General features: G+C 33.3%; 1 protein-coding gene across 4 annotated transcripts in view; it reads left to right on the top strand.

Moving 5' to 3' along the window:
- The window catches only part of LOC150100446 (hypoxanthine-guanine phosphoribosyltransferase-like), a 137070-nt gene that overhangs the window by 4579 nt on the left and 106808 nt on the right, over positions 1–25683 (top strand). For all 4 annotated transcript variants that reach the window (XM_090403148.1, XM_090403146.1, XM_090403149.1 and 1 more), the window contains exons 2-3: positions 7269–7375; positions 20766–20952. In XM_090403148.1, coding sequence (XP_090259274.1) covers positions 7269–7375; positions 20766–20952 — 294 coding nt within the window. The remainder of the gene's footprint in view (positions 1–7268; positions 7376–20765; positions 20953–25683) is intronic.

Below are 25683 nucleotides of genomic sequence, written 5' to 3'. Positions count from 1 at the left end.
TGTCATATGCCTTTTCCAGATCGACATAACTTAAATACAAATCTTTGTTATATTCCCATCCTTTTTCTTCTCAACCATTTCTCCGGTATACTTGCATAGATCTTGCCAGGAACACTCAGTAGGGAAATACCTCTGGATGTGAGAATTTTCTGGACAGAGGGACGAATTCCTATCATCGGGAATTCGTCCCTCTGTCCACGCTTTCTGAACTGTGCAGCACAGCCACTGTAAGACTCCTATACCACCACATTTCAGCATTTCTGGTCGAATATCATCTATTCATGCTGCCTTTCCACATTTCAAGCCTTTGATGGCTTTTTCTACTTCAAGTATGGATATGTATTCCTGACTGTATGCCTGTTGAGTATTTTTTTACCTCTGTGCTATCACTGCTTGTTTCATTTAGCAATTTTTCGAAGTAATTACTCCATACTTCAAGGATATCTTTTTCTTCTGTTTTCATGTAACCTTTGTCATTTCTAACTCCTTTTACAGCACTCTTTCCTCCATTTCTAAGCTTCTTCAACAACCTCCAGAATATCTTACCACCTTCTTGATATTTATTTTCTGTGTTCTTACCCAAGTCCTCCCATGACTTGTTTAGCTAGTTTTACACAGTGTTTAGTTTTCTTACATTTGTCTCTGTATTCTCTAAGAGCACAAGCTGACTTATTTGCCAGGAACTTTTGATATGCTTTCTTCTTTTCCTTCACTGCCTCTTTTACTTCTTGTGTCCACCATGGAGTTTTAATTTTTCTATCCTTGCAAACAACCTCATCACATGCCTCTCTGGCTGAATCAGTCAGGGTTTTCTTCATGGCTTGGCACTGAATCTCCAAGGTTTGGTTCCTGTTCTCAAACTCTTTCATTTTTTCTTCAGTCATGTTTGTGTATTTTAGTCTACAGTTCACATCTGCGAGCTGCTCAACTTTTATTCGCTTTAAAACTTTCTTATATTTTATTTTTTTCAGTACGAAATTCAATTTTATCCTGCTCAAGACTAAATAGTGATTGCTTCCAATTTCAAATCCTCTGTACACTCTGGTGTCCTGCAGCAGGGAGAAAACATCACTATCAACAATGACATAGTCAATGAGACTTTTTTTATTCCTTGCCTCTTCTCTTCATGTGAATTTGTGTACATTTTTATGTTGGAACATGGTGTTAGTAATAACCAGTCCCAGCAGAAATCCAACAGGTATTTGCCATTATTATTAGCTTTGCTCTTTTCTCCAAATTTTTCCAAAATAGTTTTGTATCTCTGACAATCATTTCCTACTCTGCTATTTAGATCCCCAACAAGGACCAACTTTTCCTTTTTTATTGGGTCAGTTGCTTTTTCTAAAGCATCAAAAAATTCCTCCACTTCTACCTTAGTAGAACCTTCTGTGGGACCATAGGCACAAATAAGTCTCATTGTCCAATTCCCCATTCTGATATTTGCCCACATCACTCTACTTGAGACTGTCTGCCATTCAAGAAGATTAGCCTCGTATTTTGTGTTGAATACTATGGCTACACCTTCTTTTCCTTGATTGTCATTTCCTGAATATAACATTTTGTATTTATTGCTCAGAAAGATCTCGCCAGTTTTTGTCTTTTTTGTTTCAGTCACCTCTGTTATGTCGATCTGGTACTTATCTATTTCCTCAGCTAGCTCCATTTCTTTGCCATTCAGGCTTCTTATGTTGATAGTACTGAACTTTAACTCTGGTGATGTTGAGTTGGGGTGTGCCTTCAGATTTGTTCCAGTAGCTGACTTTTCACTGTTTGCTCTGGTTCCCTGGCGAAAACAACGGGGGCCTTGTGTAACTGGGCGACATCCCAGCCAGCATGAAATTTTGTCATGTTATACCATCATTTTGTATATTGGTTTAAGCCAATAAGAATACAATTTGGTCGGCTAAATCCCAAATTGCCAGCCCATCCTTGTTCGTTCAGTATCCAGGTAGATACCCAACAGGGTGCACCGCGAGAAGGTGAGGATTGGACATTAGGTCAGAAGCCCTGGTTGGTTCTCTTGCATTCCTTTAAAGGCTATGTGGAGATCTCCTCTCAGTTATACAGCTTTGACCCTTAAGCACCCCGAGACAAAAGTATAATACTGTATTTACTTTCACCGATATGGAAATTGTAAAGACACACCTTTCCTTGGTTTCTGTGCTTGATCTGGAATCGCACTTTTTTATTTTTCTTGATTTGAAAGCTCATGTCCAGTTGGAGACCTTTTGTTTTTTCATCACTTGCGTAATTCTGCTAACTTTTTTATTTTATTTGCTTCCCTTAATTTTTTTCTTTCTCCAGTCTGTACTTTTCTAATAATAAAATTGTTTCACTAATTTACCAGAATATACAAGTTTAATTACTAAGTTTCATTAGTTATTTTAACTTGCATTCTCAGAGTAGGACTGACATAGAACATATTAAAACTGTTTAAAAGCAATCGAAAATTGATTTATAGTAATAGTATACTTCCAAGTCTCTATGAGTCAAGAGACAAATTGTGAAAGGGTGAACACTCACAGACCACAGTAAGTATCATACTTTTCTTTGAAGGCATTCAGTGAAGTTTGTACAATTTCAAAAGATGGAGTCTTGTTCTCTTGTCACCCATTATCCTATGCAATAATTCCCTTGTATCTATTCGATAGGCTTTTCTCACCAATTTGTACATCACTTATATCACCTCTTATCTGCCAAGCTCTTTTGTCCTCATGCTCAATATTCCAGAGTCCTGAGACATGTTTCAGGACTCTGCATTCATCCCTGCAGTCTCTTTCAAATGTTTACTTACTGTCACTATAGCCAGGTTACCAGATCTGTGAACAGAAATCCAAATGAGGCCTGATTAGTGCCTTATACAGTGGAACTGTCATTGCCATATTGTCATATGTTTCAGCATTCTTCACAGCAATAATGTGCTGGTACTCGTACAACTTTTGCAATGTGCCCTCCCTGAACTTTAGTTCCCCATCCACCAAGATCTCTAAATCCCTTCTGCCTGAAGCTAAGTTCCTCCAGTGTGATAAACTGCATTCCATCTTCTCTGGCCAAAATGCATAATTTTACACTTAGCAACATGCAATGACATCTCCATTCTACAATGAAGATTTCAATAGTCCAACCTATTGAAATCTTCTTATAAAAACAGCACATCAGAACTTCCTGACCTTGCTCTCCTTTTAATTTAGCATCATCAGCAAACAACTGAATACCTTCTCTCACACCCTGAACTATATCATTGATGTATAAATTAAACAGTGGTTCCAAAACAGAAACTTTCCTTTTTTTTGAGACTCTGCACCCCACACTAACTTACTGGTTCCAATCAGTCAACCAGCCCTGTAACCATCCTCATCCTGTTTAGTTTCAAGAGTCATTTATCATGTGGTGCTCTGTCAGATGCTTTGGCAAAATCCAGATAATCACTGTATAAGCATCTTTTATAACTGTGCAAGCTTTGTATTATGAGAATGTCAGATGGAAAATTTTTATAACTATTGTTATTTATTTCTTTGGTAATATTTACACTTATTTGCTAACATAGGGGAAACAGGGCGAACTATCCCAATCAGACAAGACGAACACAAACGACACATTAAATACCTCTATTTTGGAAAAACCAGCCTTTTCTGACCACGCATTTCAAACATATCACAGAATTGATTGGAAAAATACCAAGCACCAAAACTTGGTTTGAGAGAAAATTTAAAGAGTTATGTGAAATGCTCAAACATTACCCAAATCTCAACAAAAATGATGGCCTAACCATTCCAAGAATGTGGAGGACCCATCTACAACCTGTATAACAACCGAAACTAGCCATAGAAAAAACCCACTACAAGAAGACAATCTGGTGAAGTGTTTGTAGCATTCAACAGCAACTGAAGGAAATCATATTATAACAACAGAACTGTGCAAATCCAGAAGAATATTAATACATGAGGACTTTAGCAGTTATTGTAGTTGTTGTTTTTTTTAATTTATTTATTTTATTTTTTATATTTTTTTAAAACTTCATTTAATTTTATTATTATTTTTTTATCACTAGAGGTCAGGCTAGGGAAAATGATTAATTAACTACGTAGATTTAGTTTACCGGTATACAGGGCTGGAGCATGTAGCTTGGTTCCTTATACACTTGTATCCTTCTGATGATGATCTCGATACAGGGATCGAAACGTCAAGTTTTATTTTATTAGTAATTAATAAAATAATTTATTCAACACGTGTGTTTTTGTGTCCCTAAATTTATAAATATGAATGCTGATCACCGTGTAACCTTAAAAGAAAGAATTTGGTAATATTAGTTATAAATTTGTGAACCAAATAATTGTACAGTCAGTACAAATATTTGAATTATTGAAACCATTCTTATCAGCATTAAAAACCTATAGGAAATGAGTTTTGTCCCAATTCCATTTTTTTTTTTTTAATTCTTATCCATTTTCAAATGCGTCCTTTTTTGAAACATTGAAGTTGACTAGGTTGTTTTTGTCCCCAGTGCTGTAACTAGGCAGTTGCAATGGGTACACAGGCTCAGGACAAATGGGCCCTGAAATAGGGTATCAAAAAAAAAATAATCAGTATTATATTTTCATTTTCAAATTTTAAATTTTGCTGCTGTGGGGACCGATTTCGTAACGTTTTTTGGTTAAAGTTAAAAATTAACTGACCGATAAGATACAGTTATTAAATAGGATTGTATGAGTAATGATTTTTCTTATTGGTGCAGTAAAATTTTAACTTTAATCTAAAATGTTACAGAATCAACCCCACGGTTTGCTGTCTGAGTCAGGCAGACAAAAGTTGTGGAATAATCACACGTAGATTGATCCAGGGGCGAATACTGGTCTTGAAATTCATGCTTGCTCTTGTTATCATTCAGGAAGTGAAAGGTGTGATTGAAGTCTGATTAGTGGAATAATGAATTACTGACCATTTAAAACTATATATTTAGAAATTTATGTACATTTAATCATACAAATACAACATTTATTTTACAAATGATATTCTATCTTTTTCAATTTAGCTACTTGAATACAAATTCTACCCTATGGTTCTTCTTTATGAACTGGTCAATAGCATCGTCATAAAAAGTTGGTTGTAACTTAATTTTCCCAAGTAACATGCACACTGTAAAGGCTGGCTGAAACTCACTGGCTAGAGCTACGTTGACTGCATATGGCCTGTGTTTAAGCAACAGAGTGAGATGACGTTAAATGGCTATGCATGCACATGAAATCACAGTGCTGCTGCTAGGACCTGGAAGCTCCTACAACCAAGCAAGCCAAGGTAGCTTTGACTAGATGAGCAAGCATAGGCCTTCGATACACAATGCAAAGCTCAATTATTGCCGCGCAAGCTTAGCATGTCTTCTGTCTACAAAAATAAAAGTCTAAATGGAATGCTTATAAATGCATGCATTTATTAACAAATAAATATTACTTCTTTCTCAGTTAATGAGCTTGCGCAGCAAGCTTAGCAAGCACGGAGAATTCGCCCCTGGAATGATCCAAGCTGTAGTCTGTATTATTGTACTGAAGTTTCGTTCCATTCACAAGGTTTCTTGCCATGTATGTGTTTTGCATTGTTGTAAATCAACGTTTTTAGCACATATTGGTCAATTTTTAACACATATTGGTCAGTTTTATATTATGTCATAAAAGTGTACATTATCTGAATAACGAAAAAAAGAAAATGATATTAATTATGAAGTTTATATAATTATGTAGAATATTCTTTATTATAATATTGCCAAAGATATTAATTATGATATGAATAATGAATTTACTGAAATGAAAGCCAGAAAATTGCATTAAAATAATTTTCTGGCTTTAATTATGTAATATATATAAATATACTGCATAATAAAATATTTATTATGCAGTATATAAATATACTGCATATTTATTATGTACACAGTTTATTTATAAACAAAATTTCTATTTCTATTCTATTATTTATTTATTTACAAAAAAAGGGGAGCCAAAAATAAAATCTTGCAACGAGCTCATGAAAAGCTTGTTGTGGCACTGTTTATCCTCTTCAAAGATTCTGTGTAGGTCATTGTTCAGGGCACTTATTATAATACAGATGATCTTGAAGCTCAATGTTTTGAACTCCAAAGCACGTTGTATGAGGGGTATAAATGGAGAGTGCTATCATCAGCAAAACTGAGTATGGTTTGCTATAAAATAAAGCCAAAAAAAACAAATAGGTTTTCTTTTAAAAAATCGATTTTTAATTTACATATAAAATGTTTATCATGCCTCACTCAAATCAACCCTCATCCATATTTCAGCCAAATTTGCAGTGTTGAGGTATTCATGAATTTTGAACTTATCATGACAAATTGAAGTACTGTAATATTTTCCTATAGTTTAATGATAAAGTATTTTAAAGTAGTTTCTAAAGTATTGCAAGTTGATTACTTTCTCTTCTGTTGCCAACTGAATGATTATCAAAGCAGAATTGATCTTCATATGTAAATGTGTGCCAGTTCATCTTTGTTTCAGGTCTTTTTTTCTGTCAACCAAAGATGGTTTCTGTCCAGCATCTTTTTCATGCTGCCTCAGTTTCTTAATCTCTTTGGTCTATAATTCATTAACTTCTGTTTTTTTTTTTTTTCATTCATTCTAGATTGTATTTCCTTTATTTCTGTATTTTTTTTTTTTTTAATTTTTATTATCTTATTTAGTTCTTTCAGTATATCTTTATTCTGCTGCAATGATTTTATTATCTCCTCTTGTTGTCTTGTGCTTCACTTCCATATGAGTATGATTTGATAAAATATTTTATATATAAAAATATATATCATTTGTGTGTGTATTATTATTATTTTTTATTAGCTATTATCGGTCTTGGTTGCTTTATTCTGTTTACTTTAGAGAATTTATTTTATTGCATATGTCTTCATTTATTGCAACTTATTTTATAATTGAAGTGCAATTTGTTCAATTACTTTATCTGTAACTGTTTTACTTTAGATGGGTATATTTTCTTTGAATACTATGGTTTTGAATACTAATCAGTTTTCTCCTGAGAAACAATTCATATGAATGATAATTTGCAACATCCCGGTGACAAAGAATATATACAAACATATAATATAGGTAGAAGGAATATGTTATGAGTATTAACAGTGACCGAGTTTTGTTTAAGAATATAGGAGTTGCAAAACTGTAAGTGCAAGTAGACTAAATGCAAGTCCTGTCTAATTTTATATATTCTGTTTAGAAACCAAATTTTTAAATTTCATATTTTAGGTACCAGATGATTATCAAGGATATCCTCTACATGCATTTTGTGTTCCTCGTCATTATGAAAAATCACTTGAATCAGTCCTCCTTCCCTGTGGATTAATCCTTGATAGGTATGTTCTTATGTTTTCAGGAAAATTATTTTAACATATAAGCTGAGGAGCCTTCATAAACTAACTTATCCAGTTATAACGACTAACTTATAACTGCTATTATAGCCTGTTTTTGTTTAGGAGTGCCCTTATTTTAAATACATTGGCTATTATTACTGAAAAAAGGGTATATATATTTTAGGGCATTATGGGTGAGTATAGAAGGCAATTATAGCAGAATAAAAGAGGTGGAAAAATTTTATACATACCTTGTTTTGATTCCAGGATGTCTTCCAATTTCATGATCCTGCTTAAGGCTGTTTATAAAGAGGGGGGGAAGGAGCATGGGGGTGTGTTTTGGTGTGTCAAAACACCCCTAAACAAAAACAGGCTATAATAGCTGTTATTATAATAATAGTGTTTAAGAGGAGTAGCATGGGAATTTTCCCAGAAACTATACCTAACTTATCCAGTTTTAGTTGTACATTAAATATCTGATGTGGATGTGTGCATATATATAGCTACTCACCGAGGAGACCTTAAAAAAGGTTGAAACAGGTTTGGGTAGTGACTCCCCACCCATAATGTATAACAGTATACATCTCTTAGTGAGATGTGTTTTACATTATGGGAAATACTAAGAATAGTGATCAGAGCTTTACCCACCTTTACAATGAGTTGCCCTGGTGTTGCACTACCTTTTAGACTTGAGCTACGTTCAGGCACAAACTTAACTGTTTTGCTTACTTGGGAGAAGGAGTAAAAAACCAAGTTTATAAAATTACTTGGTATCCTTAATATATATATATATATATATATATATATATATATATATATATAAATCAGACAAGTTAAGTAAAAGGAGACTTATTTAATTATTACTAATTTCTTTTGAGGAATTTAATTTGAATTGCATTGAGCTTGGTGGCAATTTTTTGTATTAAACTTGTTATCTGAATAAGCCATGTTAAATATGACAATTTTTTTTCCCTCCACATGGGCATGAGCAGTACTTTTTTTCCCCTTTTTTTTTAAGTGAACTTTACTTTATATATGCTTTTGCTCTGGTTTAGTAACATTTCTTTACTTGGCTTTCTGTACTGTGTTCATTAGTAAACACTGAATTTTGATACATATTTCTTAGTACATTGGATCAGAGACTCGCTATCTCATAGGTATCAGCAAGTTGTGTATGGGAGAGCAATATCCCAGAAGAGAAAAGTCACTAGTGGTGTGTCTCAGGGGTCTGTTTTAGGGCCATTGCTATTTAACCTGTATGTTAATGATATTGGCTAAGATTTGGATGGGAATATTCAGTTGTTTGCAGATGATACATAGTTTGGACGAACTATGAAGAGTAAAGAAGGTTGTGACCTTACAAGACGACTTGATTAGATAGAGTGAATGGGCACGGAAATGGGGATGCCAGTTCAACGTTGCAGAATGTAAGGTTTTAAAATTTGGGGAACAAAGGTGGGATATAGAATTTATGCTTGGTGGGGATATACTTTTGGAAGTGGAGGAAATAAGAGATCTTGGGGAGATAGTGGATAAGGATCTGAAATTTAGAGGACACATTGCCAAAATTGTGAGGCCAACACAACGAATTCTGGGTATGATGCAGAGGACACTGACTTGTAGAAATAAGGAGATTCTTGTTCCATTATATAAGGCACTGATTAGGCCACACATGGACTACTGTGCACAGATTTGGTCAATTGGTTTTCAAAAGGATGAAATGTTGGAAAGGGTCCAGAGACTGACTAAGGTAGTTTTTGATCTCTGGAATGTCGAATATAAGGAAAGGTTGAGAAGATGCAATTTACTGGATAGGAGGAAGAGGGGTGATATGATAGAGGGACTTACTAGCTAGTAAAGGATTGTTATATGATCAATGTTGAAGAGATTTTACAGAAAATGGTGAGCGATCAGGGGGCGAACCAGAGGTCATACCTGGAAGCTGTATAAGGAGGGTGTGAGCAAGGGAGTGAGAATCAAGTTTTTTGCATGTAGAGTTGTGAATGATTGGAATACCTGAGAGGATGGTGTCTGCAGAGAATTTTAGTATGTTTAAGGCATGGTATGATGAGCTGTGTGTATGACAAAAGGGCCTCCTAGATGAGTCATTGACTCCATGGGGTTTTAAGGTAATAATAATAATTATTTAGAGATTAGTAAGAACTTTTAACAAGAAAACATTTACTTTCTTTTTGTTCAAAATATTCAAATACTAAAGTCTGAAATTTGCTGGTAAGACATATTTGTGCTGCTATAGCTATTCCTTGTGCTATCAGGAAGTCAGCAATACATGTTCTGTGCAGAGAATAACAGTTCCTTCAACTATGAAGGAAAATAAGGTATTAGCATATGTCAGTGATGTTGTGAGCACTTTGAAGGATGATTATTCCATATACATCTTTTTTGGTATTTTGGAAAAATTCAGCAAGAGCAGTGGATTAACTGCTAATGCAGACAAGACAAAAATAAAAGTTTTTGGAAAGTGGAATCTTGGAGGCATTCCTTTTGCACTAACTCTTAAGTGAGAACCCTCAGTATACTTGGAATTCCCTTCTCCACCTAGCCAATATTACCAGTTCAAGAACCTATATACAAGAACATTGAAACTTTAGAAGACTGGAAAATTGGGCAACTTTCATTTTTTTATGAAGTCATAATACTTGAAACCATAATTTTCCCTGCTCAGTTGTACATAATAAATGTTATTACAAACATTACGAAGCTGAAGAAAAGCAATTATATAGTAAGCCTGTGCAAATTTTTTAGTCCAGCCGATACAGAAGTTTTTAAAATTTGGTATAAAGAAATTTTTAATCACTTATGCCTCGAACTTCCGCAGTTGGGTACTGACAACAACACTTTGTTTCATAACTTATTGAAGTTCCAAGGTTACCTTGATAAGAGGGATCTTGCTTAGAGAATTTCATGTGACTGCCTTCCAGTCAATACCATTGGAGATTCAATCTGTAACCACTGTTACCGATTGGAAACAGAAGAACATGCATTCCGCAGTGGCCCTCTTGCCCTGCGTATTTTGGAACAGATTATGTAATGTGTTGGGCATTCCATTACTTACAACAGAACAGGTTGCAGTACCCACCATCTGTAAGTAATGGGAAAAGCATTTTTATAATGAATGAATTACAATACCATTTATGGAAAGTTGGAAAGAAACATAGATTTGAAAATCAGCAATGTGACATCCAAATGCTTTATATTGTATTGTGGAAATTTTATTGTTCAGTCAGACGAATTTTGTATTGAGAAAGAAACATTCTAGGAGATTTCAAATATTTGGCTAGGTGGTGCAGATCATCATCCACACATTATGTGCAGTAATCACTGGGGGGGGGGGTAGATAAAATTCTGTTGAAGCATGAGAGGCTTTTTAAATGGTTTCATCTTCTTAGTTCAGTATGGTCTGATGGTCAGGTGTAGGAATTTCACAGATGGCCAACTCAAGGCAGTTAACTCAGATAAGGCATCAGTACTCCTGGGTATCAGTCATCTTTTCACTTTACTTTATTGGTCTTTTGCTTGTTCATCTGCATGAGATTGATGAAAAAGAAAAACTGATAGCCCTTGGCTATATGATGATATAAAAGAGTCGAAGCCTTTTCTCTTTCTCTCATACTATCTATCTGTCTTTTTTTTCTCCTAATACTCAGGCTCTCTTGTATCCCTATCCTAACTGCTCTAGGCCGATGATGAGCACCTGTTTCACCTCACTAAAGGTTTAAACCAGTCTGAGTAGTTGCCCTTCCAATAATGCTTAGCATTATAACATTCATAAGGAAAAGTGCAAACCATTATGGATACTAAGGCAGTTGTTTTGAAGTCATTAGCCTCTATATGCAAGTTGCCTAGTTGTGAAGTTACTTCATGTGCAAACTTTGTTTGCTTACACTCGAATAAAGGATGAAACCAAGAATATAATTTCTTGGCATCTTTAATTTATAGTATAACCAAGTGAAAAAACTTTCAACATCTATCTCTAATTCAGAGTATTTTAATAAAAAGGTGCGACACCTTTTGACTACTTGTATATGGCAATATGTCGTCTGCATTACTTCAACCTTGGTATCACTTCTAGGTTCTGGCTTCCACTGATGAGACCTCAATAAAGGTTGATACTGGTTTGGGTAGTGGCCCCACAATGCTTAGCATTATACATTTCCATAAGGATATGTGTGTTGCATTATGGAATACTAAGGCAATTGATGTGAAGTCATTAGCCTCTATGCACAAGTAACCCAGTTGTGAAGTTACTTCACGTGCAAACTTTCTTTGCTTAAATTTGAATAAAGGATGAAACCAATAATATAATTTCTTGGCATCTTTAATTTGTTATTAAGATAATAAGTTGGTTTTTTAATTATGCTGCTGATTCTAAAAAAGTCTTTCAAATTTGTATTTTTTGTAGTGAATCATAGTACTTTTTGTGTTATTATTATTATTTTTTTTCATTTGATTTTTGTAGGAACAAGGAACCTTGTAATCATCCCTGGATATCATTGATATTTTTAATTTTGCCATTCATTCTAGCTACCTTTACTTGGAAAGATGCTATTTGATAACAGATGGAGGATACAGCCATGGGATCTTTCCCTGTAGTAGCCAATTATTTTATGCAACATTTTGAAAAACATGATCTAGATACCACTATTCTTGAACCTTTAATCTGGCTGAGAAATATTGATGATGTGTTCTCTATTTGGCCACATGACTTGGAAGCATTGGACTCCTTTCTCTTCCATCTTAACAGACAGCACCCCAGAATCCAGTTCACTATAGAAAAAGAAAATAATAATAGCTTGCCTTTTCTAGATGCTCTAATTACGCATCTTCCTCTTACGCTTTCTTTCTCAGTTTACAGAAAACCCACCCACACAGATAGATATATAAACAAACTCTCTCATCACACTCCCCTGCCCCACCGATCTCAACAATATGGCATTATCAAAATCTGTTCTATTGAGGTTGAACTCTCCTTTATTCGAGACTTTTTTGTCCAGTGGCTACACGGTCAAAAAAGATCACCAAATTAATTGTTCCTCCTGTTTCCTTGCATCCATCTCAGCATGCTGACTATAGTAATGTTATCATTGGTCCTTATATTCAGGGCACATCAGAAAAAATAGCAGAACTATAAAAAAAAAAAAAAAAGTATAATCTCTACATGGCATTCAAACCTTATCTAAAGCTGGCCACCCTCTTCCACTCTCCCAAGGATTCTCTATCTCTTCTCTCAGTTCCAGGTGTTTACAAAGTTCTTTGTTCCTGCATCTTATCTTATTGTGGTCAAACTGGGAGATCTGCTCACATCTGCCTAGAAGAACATAAAAAAATGCATCTGTCATCATAAGTATGGTCAGGGCTTGCTGAACGTACCTTGGTGAACACCTTGTATAGAATCAAATGGCAAAAAAGAAACATACAAATTTGAAAGATGCAGCAGTAGAATTTAAAAAAGTGACCTAATCTCAATAAATGTGGTTGTATTAAACTTGTCAAGATTTGGGAAACTTGAATTCTTAGTCCTTCTGCCTAACACAACTAAGGCTAGCCAACAGCACCTATAGAAAGCCTGCTTCATAGGACTTTAAGCTTTCAGTCTAATCTTTTCCACTTATTTGTGCAAATATATATGTATTTTCATATTGTTTCCCACACAATGTCTCAGTGACTGAGATGTAAATATACAATGGGGGGGGGGGGGAGCTTGATATAACCACAAGAAAGAGCATACTAGTAGCAGAGTTAAGAAGGTAACTTATATTCTTATATTTTATATGTTCTTTCTTGTGGTTATATCAGTTGCTTTAATATCATTTTTGTTTTAGGTGTTTATCAGAACTTTCCAGACCCCCCTGTCGTATGAATGATTAAATGTGTTGTTTAATTATGTGTTTTATTTATTCCATTAAGCCCCATAATGAGTTCCATCTAGCACATAAGTCTAAATAGTCTAAAGGTATCTTCATGAACCCATTCTTATACTGAGTTGTCAGTAAAGCAAAAGGTCTATAAAGATGCATCCAAAGAATAAACAAAATTACAAATCTGCTTTTTTAATTTTGACAATTTCTTCTGAGGAATTTAATTTGAATTTGCTCAGTGCAGTTTAAAAAATGCCACAAAGTTCAATAGTTTGTGAAAATACTGAACCAAATCCAAAAAATTCTGTATTTTTGGATAACATCATATATTTGTAAAGTGAACCTGTTAGTAAGTTTGAATCCTCCCCGTTATCTCCTACATCAGTAGTGGCAAACCTTTTTATGTCCGTGCCAAAAGTTTACAAATCGAGTTGCTGATGTGCCAGCGCGTGCCAAAAATTTACAAATCAAGTTGCTGACGTGCTGGGCACGTCAGCAACTAATTAATACAACACTAATTAATTAACATTAATTAATAAAAATTAATTGCAGAATTTTATTGAGACAAGTTTAAAGATTAATATAGAATTTCATAATAATGAACACCTAATTTGACATACACATTGTCGTATACAAATCAATATTAACCTATTATTAATTTATCTATATCAATTTATTAATGAGATTTTTGCTGTTGTACATTAGATGCCAAATGCTTTATATCAGGTTCATATTTTGTCACTTTTAGTAATACACATGCAGAACTAGATTCATCAGTCATTCTAATTCTTAGACTGTCTTTTATAAAATTCATTTAAAAAAATAATGACTCACAAGCATATGTAGAGGAGAAAATTGATAATATAGCCATTGTTAGTTTTTTTAAACAAAAGGTTTCAGGAATGGCATTCCAAGTTTTCAATATTTCCTCCTCTGCATTCTTTTTAATTGCCCCAAATAATCGATCATTTTCCATTATTTCCAAGTCATTTCTCAAATCGACAAACTTTTGTTTCCATATAGAACTAGATTGAAAATCGATTAGTTGCATTTCTATATCTTCCAAATTCAGCCACTCAAATCTCCAAATTGAGTTTATCTGTTGATTTTGTGTCCGGATGCAAAATAAATTTTGATGTCTCTGCAAATTGCCTGAACTGCATAAATCAAAGAAAAGAAGAAAATTCGTTGGTTACTGACTGAATAACTGTAGAAAACTCTTTTGTCAATTTAACTTGATCTGTTTTTTCATGGGATTCTAGATCTGCAAAGACCTTTTTGTATTTGGAAAATATCGGAAGGTATTGGAATTGACGTCACGATTAAAAATTGGTAATTTAGCTTTGAATGTTTTGATTAAATCAAACATGACAATAATTGTCTTGTTAACACCTTGCAGTTTAACATTTAATTCATTTAAATGTAAACACAAATCAGTAAAAAACATTAATTTTGAAAGCCATTCGACGTTCATTAATTGATTGTATTTTTCAATGATTTTCTCATTATATAAAAAAAATCTGATTTTCTAAACACTTCATCTAAACACTCAACAAATCTTTGAAGAACTTTCCCACGACTTGACCATTGGACATTGTTGTATATAAGTAAACCATTGTACACCGAGTTTACCTCACTTAATAATTCTATAAATTTTCGTTTATTTAAAGCGCCTGCCGAATAAATAACGAATAAAAATTGCTAAACGAGCTGGTCCAGTTATGTCAGTACTCTCATCAAGACAAAGAGAAATTAAACCAGAAGATTTTATATCTGTTTTTTTGCTGATGAGTTATATTTTTAGCCATTTCTATGATTCTATCTTTCACTGTGTTTCTAGCCAAAGGCATATCTTTTATTCTTTGAATAATTTTTTTCTCGTTTCAAAATCTTCAAAGAGAACTGGTGTGCATTTTAACCATGCTTTTTTATATATTCCCCATCACTAAAAGGTTTCCCGTATTTAGCAATTACATTTGAGGCAAAAAAACTAGCAGCAGTTATATTTGAACGACTGCCGATAAATTTCATTAGGGTTGTTGACTGGATGTTCCTATTTTTAATTGCTCGAGCAATAAATTCTTTCTGTTCGTCCTTGCTTTTCTCAAGGAGTGATTTATGGTTTGTCTCATAATGCCATTTTACTGACGACGTTCTGCACACAGCTGTCCCGGAACATAAAACGCATATTGCTTTATTAATCATGCCATACTCTTCAGTCCACCAGCTTTGGAACTTTCTACTGCTTGACTGTGATAATTTTCGTTTATTTTCGCCAGCCATGTTCGGTAGAACTGTAACAAAATAATTCACAACTTAAATCAAATGCATTTTTTATAGTTTCAAAAAAATCAACATTTTATTATATGCCTAAATTAAATTATCTTTATAATTCCCATTTACAGTAGCAAAAACAAAACAGTGCACATACACAACAATAATGCACTTGCCACTGCTTATTTCTGCCTACTGGCAGGTGAGAAATGCATAATGAATGCACATGTGATTAGAAAAGAGAAAAATCAGGGAATCCTAAGGATCAGTAGTTCTCAATTCTTTTTCTATAGACTGTATTTTTATTTATTCTTACTGTATTAGAGGGCTCAGTCCCAACAAACTTACTCGTAAATACTGTTCCCATTTTTTTAAAGTTCATACATTAAACTAACATAAGTATTAATATTATATAAATTAAGTGGATATTAAATCCAACATTATTTCAAAGCCAACACTACAGTAACTATAGAATTTTCGTGGGAAATTTGGCAAGTGTATTCCTGTAAGATCTCTGGTCAGATTTCGCAAGAAACATCTATAGTTTCTGTAGTCGGCTTTGAAATAATGTTGGATTTAATATCCACTTAATTTATATAATTTTGTATCACCGATGTGAAGTCTTTTGTCCATTTATTTTAGTAAATAAATATTAATAATTAATTATGGCATAATCATAAAGAGTATTAATACAATTAATGTATACGGTGTAGCATCTCGACAAATATAAAAGTACGCATTTAAATTAGTTATCAATCACAGAACTAATGCTACAATATTGTAGTTTCCTCAGGCCAACATCATTAAATTAACTTCTGATAAGTTTCATTGACATATCCCATTCTGATCACTGAAAATTTATAATATTATTCAGTATTAAAATTGATTATTGCATTATTAAATTGATTTTAATGATTTTGGTTTGGAAAAAAAAAACGGTAGTGAGAAAAATATTTATGCATTGTAACTCACCATAGAAGTCAGCGGAGCAGGGGAAGCAGCAGAAGGATGTTGACTTGTCGGCGAACTTACTGTCGAAATATAATTTGCCCTCGTGTATAACTGGCACCCCCTGATTTTACTTTACGAAAAAAGACATTGAAAGGTTTTGCATATACTTTCTGCACAAAAAACAACACGCCTTCCCCAACAGCCATTATATACTGTAGATGCAAGAAAAAAAAATAGTTTTATTGTATCCCTGAATAAGGTACAGAGGCTTTTGCAGTCTCTGTAATATATTTCTCAACAAATAGTGCAATTAGAGACAGCTGGAATAAAAACGGCACCTAACTAATGAATCACATGTACCCCTCTCGCAGAAACTATGCTGTATAGGCAAGCAAAACCATATGTTGCACCGGAAACACAGTATCTAACTAAAACTATTGTCCAATTTTTCAATTTCATGAAATAAGTGTTTGTTTGATTGCATTTGAAATTCTTGATGTCATTATGACATCATAGAGGCTAACTTCAAATAAAATTCTACCATGAATTGAAGCATGGTAGAATTTTATTTGTAAATAAAATTCTACCATGAGTTACCCTTCCAGTCAAACGCAAACAAGGCAATAAAAACCAATCATGGGTTGAAACTTTGTGAGTTGAGCCTGCCGGTATTGAGAAGTTCTGTCGGAACGAAAAATGACACCCCGTCGTGAATGTCTTAAAACTAAGAAATATATAGTGAATGTTGTTATGACAGTTGCAGATGTTATGGAATTCGGTTGAAGAGAATTAGCATTTCAACTCAAAAATTGTCGGTTCCATTTGTCTTTGGGTTGCGTGATCTTTTGTTAATACTGCACCAATCAAATTCATGCCTTCATAGCTGCTCTCTCCTGTAAAACAAAATTTAACTTGTACATATTGTAACAATTAAAAAAAAAGCTTAATAATTTATAAGCGTATAAAAGGATATCACATGTAAATCATTGACGTGCCAGCAAAATTCTCGGGAGTGCCACCTCTGGCACGCTTACCATAGGTTCACCACCACTGTCCCACATCATTTATTTTCCTTTTTTTGAAATTGTATATCTCAGGTAAGTTGAATTGGGAGAGATATAGAAATATGCAGTGATGAATGCTTATGCTTACTGATCATGTTCATTTGTACATTGTATAGTTTCCATAAAGCTGAACTGCTAATGAATCTGGCATATGATGATTAGATGCATGATCGACGTTACCTTCCATAGTGATTGTGTTTCCATTTGATTGTTCCACTGATGATTGAAGGGCATTTTCCCATACAAACTGACAATGCTTTTTTTATTCTTCCATTCTCAGTCTTTGTGGCCTGTTGCAGTTTCAAAACACTGAGATCCTATAGGCACTTTTTTTTTTCTTACCAATATAGAATCAGACTTCCCAGCTGTTTATATTGATGTTGTATTTTACAAAGATGTTGCATTACCTCAAGATAATACTCCTTGTTCACTGTCTTGCCTTGTGGAAGAAATTCATGGTGAACATTGCCTTCAGAATTGAAAAAAACTTGTAATCATCACTTTGATGTTTGACCACACTTGTCTTGCTTTTTTGGGTCGTGGTGATCCTACTGTGACATTTGAGCTTTTGTTTTGATGTCATAGCATAAGCCCATGTCTCATCCATGTTATTGATGTTTTTAAAAAAGTTTCCATTCTCGTAAGCACGACTGAAAAGCTCTTGGTTCACATGAACTCAAATTTGATTTTGATCACCATTCACAAGGCAAGGCACAAATTTGGCTGCAATGCAATGAATGCTTAAATTTTACATAAGAATCTCACGGCAGACAGTTTTTAAAATGTTTACTTCTTTAGCTACCTCACAAAAAGTTAAACGGTGCCTAGAAAGGATGACTTTACAAATTTTTGCAACATTTTTGTTAATTTTCGATTTTGACAGTCATCCTGAATGAGGATCATCTTCAACTGAAGTTTGGCCATCTTTGAAATGTTTCCACCACTTATGTTTAAGTGTGGCCTAAAGCCTCATTCTCAAATGCTGTTTTTAACATTTCAAATGTCTCCATGAAAGATTTTCCCAATTTGATGCAAAACTTCACATGAATTCGTTAATCGTGAAAATTGCTCATTTTAAACACAACAAAAAATTGACAGACACCCTGAACAGATATGTTGACAGAAACATAGTACAATAACTAAGCAAAATATCATGTGACTGCATGCATATGAAGCACACAGCTAATAGCATTTGTTGGCATGATAATTCAAAATTTTGGGGATTTCCTCGACAAACCTCCTACTTTCACTAGCACTTTTGATTACAAGGTAAGCATTAACTCAAATATTGCTTGTATTATGTTGTGTTGTTGATTCACAGTTACTTCTTGCAGGCTGTCATGCATATAGTCACCTCTCTCTTTCTCTCTCTCTGCAGCAAATTCCAGTGGTTCCTGATTTGGAGTCACTGGAATTCTGGAATTGTTTGTTATAGTGGGTAATTTTCAGTGATGAATTTCTTTTAGCAGAGCATTGTACTTGTGTAGGTATTGTTGTGACTTCATAACAGTGATTCATGGTATAAACAACAGCAAGAGAAAAAAAAAATATATTAGTTTATTAAATATACTATTTTGCTGGTATTCTAACTAGCATCATCAGAGCACAAATTAAAATGTAATTTTTGCTTTGCTCCTGTAATCAACTCACAAAATTACAACAAACTATTTTCATTACTTATATCCAGCGCATATCAAAAAGAAGATTAAGTTCACAAAAAATATAATCTCCTTGCCACTTTCCCAGCTAGCTACCTCCATCTGTTCTCCTAATGATCAACTTCATCCTCTCACACATCCTGAAAAGTTTCATGTGGCTGCAGTTTAGCATGCTTTGGACAGACTGGTAGATCTGTTAACATCTGCCTTGAACATACAACTTGCATCCACAGTTATCTGTATGGCTTGTCCAAACTAGTAGACCATGCTTTGGGTATTCCTTCACAAAGGATTAAATGGAAGACATCTGTGCTACATAGAAATCACTATAGCTTAGAAAGACTAATTTTAGAATCAGCATTGGCTGTGAAGCACTCTCTAAGCTCAACAAGTATGGCTATATTAATTTGTCAAAGATATGGAACTATCAATACAACCTGATTTCTTCAAATTAATGTTATGGTTATTGTCTTTAGGTCCTAATAAAGTGTCCTGTAGAGGGCACCGCTTCTTTTTTCATTTAATATTTGAATTGTTTTTCCAACTGTCTAGTTGAGTGCCCTGTGCTTGCCACAGTTGTAATTTGTGTCCTGATGATGCTGGTTCATTAAATTATATATTTCTCATGGTGCTGTTTATACTGTGAAGCACTGTTATGAATAATCACCACCACCACCACCACTTAATCCTGTTCTGTGTATTATTGGGATTTTTCAGTGGCTTGTTATAGTGAATGTGCTTGCTATATAGTGAGAATCATCTGTAGAAGGACCAATCACAATACATGCACACTCCAAATCAGAGATGTATATGTTTGAGTGTGACAGTTGTCTGAAGTGGTTTAAAAAACTTCCCTGTTTCTGAATTATCTAACCTATAGCATATCCATGATAGAAATTTACTACTGATTTACATTCCTCCATTGGTGAGATTTACATAAAACAAAACAGTGTGTTGCTATCATCTGTTAAGTGGTGGAAGTGGTATGGTGTTGTGTTGATTTCCTCTGGACCCTTTGTTATAGTGCCTGGCAAAAAAAAAAAAAAAAAAAAAAAACTGAAAATTACATTGTCATTCTGTTAATTCCTATTTGAACAATATGGCTTGAGGAAATGGGAGTAGAATTTTGATGGCCAGAACAATTCTGACCTAAATCCTACAGAAAATTTTAAGAGTAATTAGAACATCAGTTAAGGAAGACCTATTTATTCATCTTCCTTACATGACCTCACTGTCATTTTGTTAGAAGAATGACCATATAGTCAGATCTGTTCATCAACAGTTTAGTGGAAAGTCTACCCAGAAGATCTTCTATAATCATGGCCAGAGATAATCCAAAAATGAAACAGGCGCTCTGTATACTTTTCACAACAATGTATGTCTAAGAACAGTGCATGAACTTTTTTTTTAATCAAAATCAAACTTCTCTTTACTTTTAATTCACAATCCAGATTTCATTATATTCCCTTAAAGTTTTAATGTGATTAGTTCTGTGTCATAGTTGAAATACTTAATTGCATTTACTGTTCAATACTTTAAATTCGAATGTATATTGAACTCTTTTCAGGATTGAGAGGTTAGCTCTCAACATTGCACAGGATTTTGAGGAGCAGCCTTTTACAGCATTATGTGTTTTAAAAGGAGGTTATAAATTCTTTTCTGATTTGTTGGATAAGATTAAGCAGTATACACGATATGTTGAAGATGGCTCTGCTCCAATAGCTGTAGATTTCATCAGGCTGAAAAGTTATGAGGTGAGAATATCTCTTTTGCAGCATGTGTGCTTTAGGTGAAAATCCTACTTTATTTTTCTTTTTTATTGTTGATGTCATTAAACTCTTTAGAGTAAGTAAAGAAAAGCAATACCAAATTGCTTTTAGATGTTGTTTTTAGAAAAGTCAGTAGTCTTACTTCATAAAGAAGTGTGAAAATTGTTTTATCTTTTACAAGTTAATAACTCTCAAAGTCTACTTAGGTTCATTGAAACACTATTTAAGTGGATATAGTGTTATTATTTAACTGATTGGTAAAGGTATGGAACCAGATTGATATAGCAAATTTTTAAGTTTCAGGTTCTGCTGAATTTATGTTAGATAAGATCACACATAAAATTTGAACTATACCTTGAACAGAGTAAATATAACTTATTGACAGAACATGTGCTTGTAGAAATGGCATCTGTTTCTTAGTGCTAGTAGAAAGATAGTTATATAATGATGTGATTCTAACTATGTAGACCTTTTTTTATTTGGTTCTTGAGTAAGTTGATTTACACAGGATTTTTCTCACAGAATCTTGGGTTTTTAATCCTTAACTCAAATCGATTGTAAAAATTGTACTATTTCACATAGTAATATATCTGTTAAGGTGTAAGACTGTGAGATGTAAGTTGTCATACCCCCCCCCCCCCCCAATGTCTCTGAAATCATTGTTAGCCTTAGACCCAGATGTCAGTGATTGATAAAAGTGGAGACCAGCTGTCCTCAAAAAGAAATCTTCAAAAAAAAAAAAAAAAAAGCCAGCAGCACTGAAGGAACTCCTTTACCTATTCCATTTTGAAATAAAACATGTTAAAGCATTTTAGAGAAAACAAACAACATGATAAACACACAGATTCTCAGTCTTCACTCTTTCAGAAGACTTTAAAAGCTTCAGGACTTTGTCCAAGCATAAGAAAAATATGTTAACTCACTGACTGTTTTCTTAGAAAAAGCATGTCCTGTTTAATCATGAAACCTAACATATTCATTAACATAAAATATGAGTTTTTATGGACTTGTATTAACTTGAGGGTCTTTATTATGCATTGTAAGATCTCTATTTTTGTTCTGTGATTTTGCTTCCCCTCCAACCCATCTTCAAGAATTTCACAACTGTTAAAATGCATCATAAAAAACAGTTATTAAAAATTTAGCAGAAAATATTTCATTTCAAAACTAACACCACATCATCATTGTGGAACAAAGGAATTTAAAGAGAGACAAACACAACCTGTAACAGCAAGTATGCTATATGCCAGAAGGATTATCAGGTAGATAATTAATCATCATTTCCCTGATATGATGTATTTTCAAAGGTACCTTTTGTAGCTCCCACCTACACCAAGTGATGAAATCATCTTCCACCTAGAAACAATAAAAAAAAATCCATGCCCTTGGTCGGACTTGAACCCAGTCTGTTGGTTGGAGAGTATAACTACTCACCTAGCAGGCTGACATAGGATATATAATTTAGGTATAGATTATATAACAGTACTGCATAGTTAAGTTTACATTATTGTTGTCCTGTCAGTCTTCTTCCAAATTAGTCTACCATCACTCCAGTATTATCAGATCTTATGTCTTCTGTCATTTCTGATTGCATCAGTACACCTAGATCTTGGTCTTCCTCTGGATCTTTTTTCTGTCATTTTGCTAACCTTTACTTTCCCATTCTGTTTAAGTGACTGTACCACCTTAGATTAGTTCTCTAAACACATTCTTGAATGTTAATAATGCCATGTTATTTTCTAATATGTTTATTTTTATTGTTATTCTGTCATTGATATCATCTGTTCACCAGTGTAATTTTTTTTCAGAGCCCAATAATGGTCTCCATTCTCTAACCTGACTCAGATTCACAAGTTAAAATTGCTTTGAACACTGTCTTGTATACTGCTAGTTTAGTGCTTTGGCTAATTTCTCTCTTTTTCCATGTAAATTTATTCAGCTAACTCTCCACTATACAGAGGAATACAATTCAACGAACTCTCTACTATACAGAGGAATACAATTCAACGAACTCTCTATTATACAGAGCAAGACAAGAGAACAAGCTTTGCTTCTTCTCTTGTTTTTCCCCATTTAATTTGCCATCTATACTAAAAATTATGCCTAAACTATGAAAATAAGCAGACATGAAGTTTTTCATGTCTGCTTATTTTCATAGTTTTTATCTCTTTATTACTAATTTTTGAGCCAAATTTGTTACAGCTATTCAGTTTAGTCAAAGAATCCTGGAAACCTGCATTGGAGATATACATCATCATCTGCATAAACCAAAGAACTTAGTTTGATATCACTGATTCTTATATATAAATCAGTTTAATGCCACTGTTTTTTTATAATTGTAATCCATATAGATAATGAATAAGAGTGGCAATGATAGTGTGCTCCCTTGCCTCACATCTGATTTTGCATCTAAACACCTTCCTTATTTCCTTCAATTCTAAATGCTGACTTAGAACTTAAATACAGACTGCATTATTCTATATAATGTTCCATTTACTAATATAATTGAAGCTTTCTGAACAACTTGTCCTTGACACCTTGTTATGTTCTTTTTACAGATCTACAAAACTTATATACAAATCCTTATTGTATTCCCACAGCTTCTCAATTGTTTGTTGTAAAAATCAGATTTTCATCTGATTTTTACAGAGGTTGTAAAAATCTGATTTTTACAACCTCTGTTTGTCCTGAACACTTGTTCTTTTTCAAGTTTTTCTTCTAAATTTTTTTAGCTTCTTCTAAATATGTTTGAATAAATCTTAGCTTTGACTTAGTGAGAAATTACTCTCTAATTCTCACATTCATCAATCATCATCACTTAACTTTTATACTTCCATGTGCAAGCATTTCTGGTTGATTATCATCTACTCCAGCTGCTATTTGCATTTTAGGCTTTTGTTTCTATCTAAGCGCCCCTGTAACGATCTGGGCGTGTGTGGTTCTTTTACGATAATAAAAATTTGAATTATTTGTAATTTCTTAAATAAATTTTGACAGAATAGCCACAAGTTAGTTCGCTAAATGTAATGAACTGGGGGTGTTGACTAGGCAGGATAATCGTTAAAAACCGGAATATTCAAAAAATTCTCAAAAGTTAAAGGAAATTTTGATAAAGCCACTTCACTTTAATCGTTGAATATAATGATACAGGGATTATAGCCTTCTCACAGACCTGAATGAGCTAACAAAATTAAAATGAATTTTAATTAAAGTTAAAATTTATTTGAACTAAAGTTTAAAAAATTCTTGCATTTTACAAGTTACTAAATTCTTAGTAACTTATTAAAAATTATAAAATTATTAAAAACTTTTTAATAATTTTTATAAGTGGAACTATCTTTTAGGAAAATAAAAGAAACTCAAGATAGATGAGAAAATAAGAAAAGAATTCAGAAATAATTAGAACATTTAATATAAGTATTCAAAAAATAATATCTTTACAGAATAACAGAAAATAAATTAAATTACATAAATATACTTGAAATTTTTTAAATTAAAAATTTAGGGTTTTTGATTTCGCATTTACAAAATTAGAAATAATGGTCTTAACGTCTAATTATGCACACATATCATTTTCAATAGCTATTAACGGCAAACCAACAAGCTTTTTTGTGACATACTTGTTCTTAAGTAGGTTTTAATCAATTTCAACTTGGAAAAGGAATGTTCACCGCTCGCTACACTAACAGGTAAGGTTAATAGTATTCTTAAAGCAATTGAAAAGTTAGGGAAAGATAAATTATTGGACACAATAAAATTAAGAATATCGAAAGGGTTTTGAATTATCCTTCCGAAAAATATCCCGGAAAGTACATAACTCGTCATATAGTTCTATTGCATTTATGTCTTTATTGGAGCCATCCTTCAAGAGAATCTCTAAATCGTCACAGTTTTTTCGTAAATCTTCGTTATTAATTTGTAGTAATCTATACAAGAAATTGAAATTATCATATCTTTTAGTTGTTCAAAACGTTCTATTAACGAAAACATTGTAACGTCTAGAAGTGTATAAAACACATTCACTCTAATTATCTTCTGGTGATTGTGGCGTTTCGTCATGATGCTCATAGTCAAATTGTTTTGTCTTCTTTCGTCAATTGAACTTCCATACCAGTTTTAAATTCTTGTTCTCCATCCACCTCTTCACTTAGTTCTTTTGCTGTTTTTAGAACTTCTTTAAAATCTGTATCTGATCGATGATACTCTTGTAAGAATATTTTTAAGTTTTTGATAGATTCTAAAGCAAGTGTAATGTTCATATTTTTGTCTTGAAGCATTTTATTCACAGGGTTTATTCTGTTAAGTAAATCATGCCAAGTTATAAGAAAGCAAATGAATTTGTAGTCCTTTATTTTAGCACATAATGTTTGTGCTTCATGCTGAGTTTCTTTATTAAAATTTTCATTATTTAAAATTTCAAAAAGTGCATCGTAAATTTCTCCTAACTGATATTGCAGAGGACGGATTACATTAATTTTACTTTCCCATCAGCGCCATCTACCGACCACCACCACAACAAGAAGTATTTTTTGTCTGTAAATTCTGTGTGTTCTGAAGGACTGATTTGTCTGTGTTTTACTTTCCCATTGCCTTTCTGATGTCTGTTTCAATGTTAAATTTTTTACGAACTTTAAAAGGATTGGCCAATGTTTGTAAGAGAATGAAAAGAAATTATATATTTCTTGAATAATTGCAAAAAATATTATTAATGCATCG

The sequence above is a fragment of the Typopeltis vanoorti genome, chromosome 13 (assembly GCF_054136105.1).
Source record: "Typopeltis vanoorti isolate ZY-2024b chromosome 13, IOZ_Tvanoo_1.0, whole genome shotgun sequence".
NCBI classification, from domain to species: domain Eukaryota; kingdom Metazoa; phylum Arthropoda; class Arachnida; order Uropygi; family Thelyphonidae; genus Typopeltis; species Typopeltis vanoorti.
This window is presented reverse-complemented; position numbering and strand designations above follow the sequence as displayed.